Source organism: Tupaia chinensis, unplaced genomic scaffold (assembly GCF_000334495.1).
Source record: "Tupaia chinensis unplaced genomic scaffold, TupChi_1.0 Scaffold000258_1, whole genome shotgun sequence".
In the NCBI taxonomy this organism is placed as follows: Eukaryota; Metazoa; Chordata; class Mammalia; order Scandentia; family Tupaiidae; genus Tupaia; species Tupaia belangeri.
This window is the reverse complement of record NW_006159738.1, coordinates 2,205,830-2,210,448: the sequence shown is the minus strand read 5'-3', so window position 1 is coordinate 2,210,448 and position 4,619 is coordinate 2,205,830. Positions and strand designations below refer to the sequence as shown.

The window sequence follows — 4,619 nt, the reverse complement described above, 5'->3', positions numbered from 1 at the left end:
ACAAAGTGGCCCCAAGCTGCACGGCAGGACAGACAGGGAGCGGAGAGGAGGTGGGAGTTGGCTGTCCTGTCTGGTGCGGCACACTAGGAGGGGACCACAGCCGGGGCCTACCACAGTTGGACGCTTGACCAGGTGCTCCAGCTTGGTGTGGCTGAACTCCAGGCTGATGACGTTGTACAGCTTGTCGCGCTGAGCCTCGGGCGTCTCGTAGTAGCGCACGAACTGCGACATGCTCATCTCCGTGCCCTTCTGAGTGTTCACGTCCATCACGTCTACCAGCCGCCGGCTCCCTGGGGGTTCCACAGTGGTCACTCTTACCGGCTTAGGGCTCCAGGTCCTCCTTGGAACCCCCACCAACAGTACCGATTCCTCCTGCACCGCCCCCCACCTCCCTGCCCCATCCTCGAGGGTCCGCTCAGCTGCCTCCCTGGCCCGTTGGCTCTCCTCACCCCACCTTTCACCATTCCACCTGGCTGCCTGCACCGCCACAGCGGCGTGCCATCACTGCTCTCCGAGAGCACCCCGAGAGTTGTTTTTTTTTTTTTTTGAGAGATTTGCACTGTAGGGCGCGTGCGCTCGCCAGACAGACAGGGAGAGACATAGAGACCGAAAGAGCGAAATCACCCCCCAGGGGGGATGGTCAGGCCGCAATCCCTTCTCCTCCATTCTCCTCTCGGGATCTTGGGCACGCACGCACACGCGCCCGGCGTGAGTTTTAAGCCACCGGGTCCGGAACACGAACCGCGGTCGACTACGTGGGAGTACAGCGACATAGCCATTACACTAACTGCTGGTTCCCGCACCCCGAGAGTTTTTAAAGGAGTCCCCAGGCTAGTCCCTTCTACCGTGTTCCACACCGCGACCAGGGTGTGCTTTCTAGAACAGAGACCTGACCTCAGACACTGCTTCCTGCCTAAAACCTTCAATAGCTCTCCATTGCCATCTAAGAACCCCTTGGCACCTACTCAAGGCCTTTCTGTTTACACGCAGGGCTAGGACAGTCCTCATCTCTGCAGAAAACGAGCTGTTTAATACTCCGTCTGCCTAGCCCACGAGGCCGGCAAGCTGACGGACTTCCCTGAACCTCTGTGTTCTCATATTGCCAACTCTTCTGACAGGCTTGGTCCTGGGCATGGAGTCAGACAATGCCTCAGAAGTGACTCGGAACCGAATGGGTCCGCTGTTATTCCCCAACTCTAATCACATCTCCTGGATGGTCTCCTTCCCTACCATCCCGTGGGCAGCAGGAGGGAGGAGTCCCGTCCGACTCACCCCTGCTCTGTACTACGGTTCTTTCTTTGTTTTTTTTGTTTGTTTGTTTGTTTTTGTTTTTTGAGAGGTTTTTGCTATAGGGCACGTGTGCTCACCAGAAAGACAGAGAGAGACAGAGAGACAGAAAGCGAGAAATCACCTCCCAGTGGGGATGGCCATGCCGCAATCCCTTTTCCTCCATTCTCCTCTTGGGATCTTGGGCATGCACGCACATAGGCCCAGTGTAAGTTTACGCCACCGGGTCAGGGACCTGAACCACAGTTGACTACATGAGAGTCCAGCAATGTAGCCATTGTGCCAACTGCTGGTCCCCATGATTCTTTTTTGTTTTTTTAAGAGAGCTTTTTGCTATAGGGCGTGTGTGCTCACTGGAGTGAGAGAGAGACAGAAAACGAGAAATCACCCCTTAGGGGGATGGCCATGCCACAATCCATTCTCTTTTCAGGATTTTGGGCATGCACGTACACGCACCCAGCTGAATTTTAAGTTGCAGGGTCTAGAACTCAAACTGTGGTCAACTATGTGGGAGTCCAGCGATGTAACCATTCTACCACCTGCTGGTCCCTCTGTACCTAGTTTCTAAATGGAGCTTGGCACGTGCCAGGAGCTCAGTACCTCTCTGCACAGTGAATGGATACCAAACCTCTGATACCCTGTCCAGCACGTGACACAGGAGTTATCACATGAAGGATGGCTAAATGGAAGGGAGCGAGAGAGAAAGAGGGTGCCCCCTGCCCAGGTAAGTCCAGCCTCTCATCTCTGCAGAGAACTCTGCCTCCCATGGCTCCCAGAGAGAAGGAATGAGATCTGGATTAGGAGACAGGAGCCTTTGGTGCCAGTCAGAGCCCATGACTAAGAAACCCTGGAGGAAATCGTGGCCCTGCCTGGGGCTCTGCTTTCCCCTCTGTAAAATGGGATAGTGCTTCTAGAACTTCAGCAAAGGTGGAAGGCGTGAACAAAGCTAAGTGAAGTGCTGAAGGGGAGAAAACACGCACAGCACACGACCACATTCGTGGGGACAGAAGGTGAAAGCGGGTACCTCCTGGCTGTGAGGACTCACAATAATGCATCACGACCACGATGGGAAACCACCCTCAGGTACTCCCCACTAGCTCTGTGAAAATAGATAGCTCCGGGACCATCAAGTGGCGTGGTGGTTACACGCTAGACTTCCACATGGCCGACCATGTCCAAGTCTCAGACCAGGCGGCTTGCTTTCTCACTTTCCCTATTTCTTCTGTCTCTCTCTAATCCAATGACAAAATATTAATAATTATTGTTATTAATCAGATTAAAATAATTATGAAAAAAAAGGTTCCTAGAGACATAAAAACATGAAAAACATAAAAACAAGAAGCCAGTGAGCACTGTGTTTACAGACGCCTCAAAAGGTTATGTGGGGGCCAGGAAGTGGCACAAGTGGTAACGCCACTGGACCCACACAGGGAAGGCCTTGGGTTCATGGCCCAGAACTTCCTTGAACACGCAGGGTGCTTGTGTGTGCTGAGACCAGGGGTGGATGGCGGTATGGGGACTCTACTGGGGGACCTAACTCTGTCTCTCTCCAATGGAACAAATAAGTACATTTTTATTTAGTTGTTGCTATAGGCACATGCACCTGCTGGAGAGAGAGAGAGGGAAAGTAAGAAATGGCCGACCCCACGGAGGGAGGATGGCCACACCGCATCCTCCTCCCTTCTCTTCCTGGGACTCTGGGCATGCATGCACATGTGCCCAGTGTGATTTTCAAGCCACCAGGTCTGACACTCGAACAGTACAGCCAGCCCTGTGGGACCCAGCTGCCTTAACCTTCATGCCACCTCCTGGCCTCATAAATAATTTTTTTTAAATGCATGGGGCCAGCCCCGTGGCATAGCAGTTTAGTTGTTGCAGAATGAGCCAGATCCCACATGGCCTGCTGCAGTTCGAGTCCCAACCCTGGCAAATGGAAGAGCATGCCAGCACATGTGCACAGGCCTGGGATCCTGACAGGATGGAAAGATGGAGAAAACGACTGTGGCTTGGCCAGGCCCCATGGGGGATGGCTTTCTCTCTCAGTCCCACACATGCACACGTACATGCACACACGTGCCCTCTGGCATAAAATAAACGGAATTAATGTTTTAAAGAATTCTTTAACTTTATTTATTATTATTTTTAAATTTGCTACAGAGCACCCACACTCCCCAGAGAGAAAGAAAGAGAAAGAGGGGGGAAATTGAGAAAGCAAGCTGCCAGGTTAGAACTCAAACCGCAGTCAGCCATGTTGGAGTCCAGCACCTTAACCACCAGACCACCTGCTGGGCCCCAATTAACTCATCTTTTTATAAAGTTTACGTAGAAACTCACTGTGACCCAAGGGCCGCATCTAGCTCACTGCCAAGTTTCATATGGCCCACAGCTAAGAATGGCTTTCACATTATTCATTGTAAGGGATGTATCAAAAGAATAGTATTTTGAGCTGTGAAAGTCATATGAAATTCAAAGTCCAGAGTCCTCACCTACAGTTTTCTTGACACCTAGCCCGCTGATTGGTTTACATACTGCCTAGGGCTGTCTCCATGCTACAATGGGAGTTGGAGCAGGGACGGATCAGCCTGCAAAGCCTGGAAATATTTACTCTTGGGCTCTTTATAGAAAGTTCACTGACCCTTGAACTAGACAAAGCTCTCATGGAAGCTAGATGCTGATGCGGGCAATGTTCTTGCCCTGCTCACTCCATGCACAGAACCTGCTCTCTAGCAGGCCCCTGGTCAATATTTGTTGACTAAGTCAACCCAGTGCCATTCAAATAAATAAAAGTAACCCTTACTTGGGTGTTCTCTGGGGTCGAAGACATAATTTTCCTAACAACTTTGTAAACGAGGTAGGACTGTCCCAGATTTACCAACAAAGACCATGACACAGAGAGAAAGTGACTGGCACAAGTCCAAAACACACGCTCTTGCCATCGATTCGCATCATAACCTTTACTAGCATGTCAGCACAGGCAAGCGCTCTGCCCGTGTCATCTCATTTCCTGCTCTGTGAACTTCAATCACACCCATTTCCTGGGCAGGGGGGAAACTGAGGCTTAGACGACGACCTGGCCCAAGAATGCCCGTTAGCTAGTGGCAGAGCTGGGATTTAAAGCCACTTCAGAGGAAAGGTTCCCATTGCACCCCCTGCTACGCTGAATCTTGATCACATGCTAAGGGTGGAAAATGATTCAGAGGCTGGCTCCCCGCCCCACAGGTCCTGGGAAACAGATCCAAAGGGGACAGTTTTGTGCTTGCACTGGGAGCGCTGATCCACCAGGGGGCATCCCTGGCCTTTGCTGGAAATTCTGGCTGTGACCGAGGCAGAGT

The 4,619-nt window shown here is 51.7% G+C and overlaps 1 protein-coding gene across 3 annotated transcripts in view; it reads right to left on the bottom strand.

The window, feature by feature from the left end:
- The window catches only part of KDM2B (lysine demethylase 2B), a 147,709-nt gene that overhangs the window by 119,232 nt on the left and 23,858 nt on the right, over window positions 1–4,619 (bottom strand). For all 3 annotated transcript variants that reach the window (XM_006149295.3, XM_006149292.3, XM_006149293.3), the window contains exon 5: window positions 112–290. In XM_006149295.3, coding sequence (XP_006149357.1) covers window positions 112–290 — 179 coding nt within the window. The remainder of the gene's footprint in view (window positions 1–111; window positions 291–4,619) is intronic.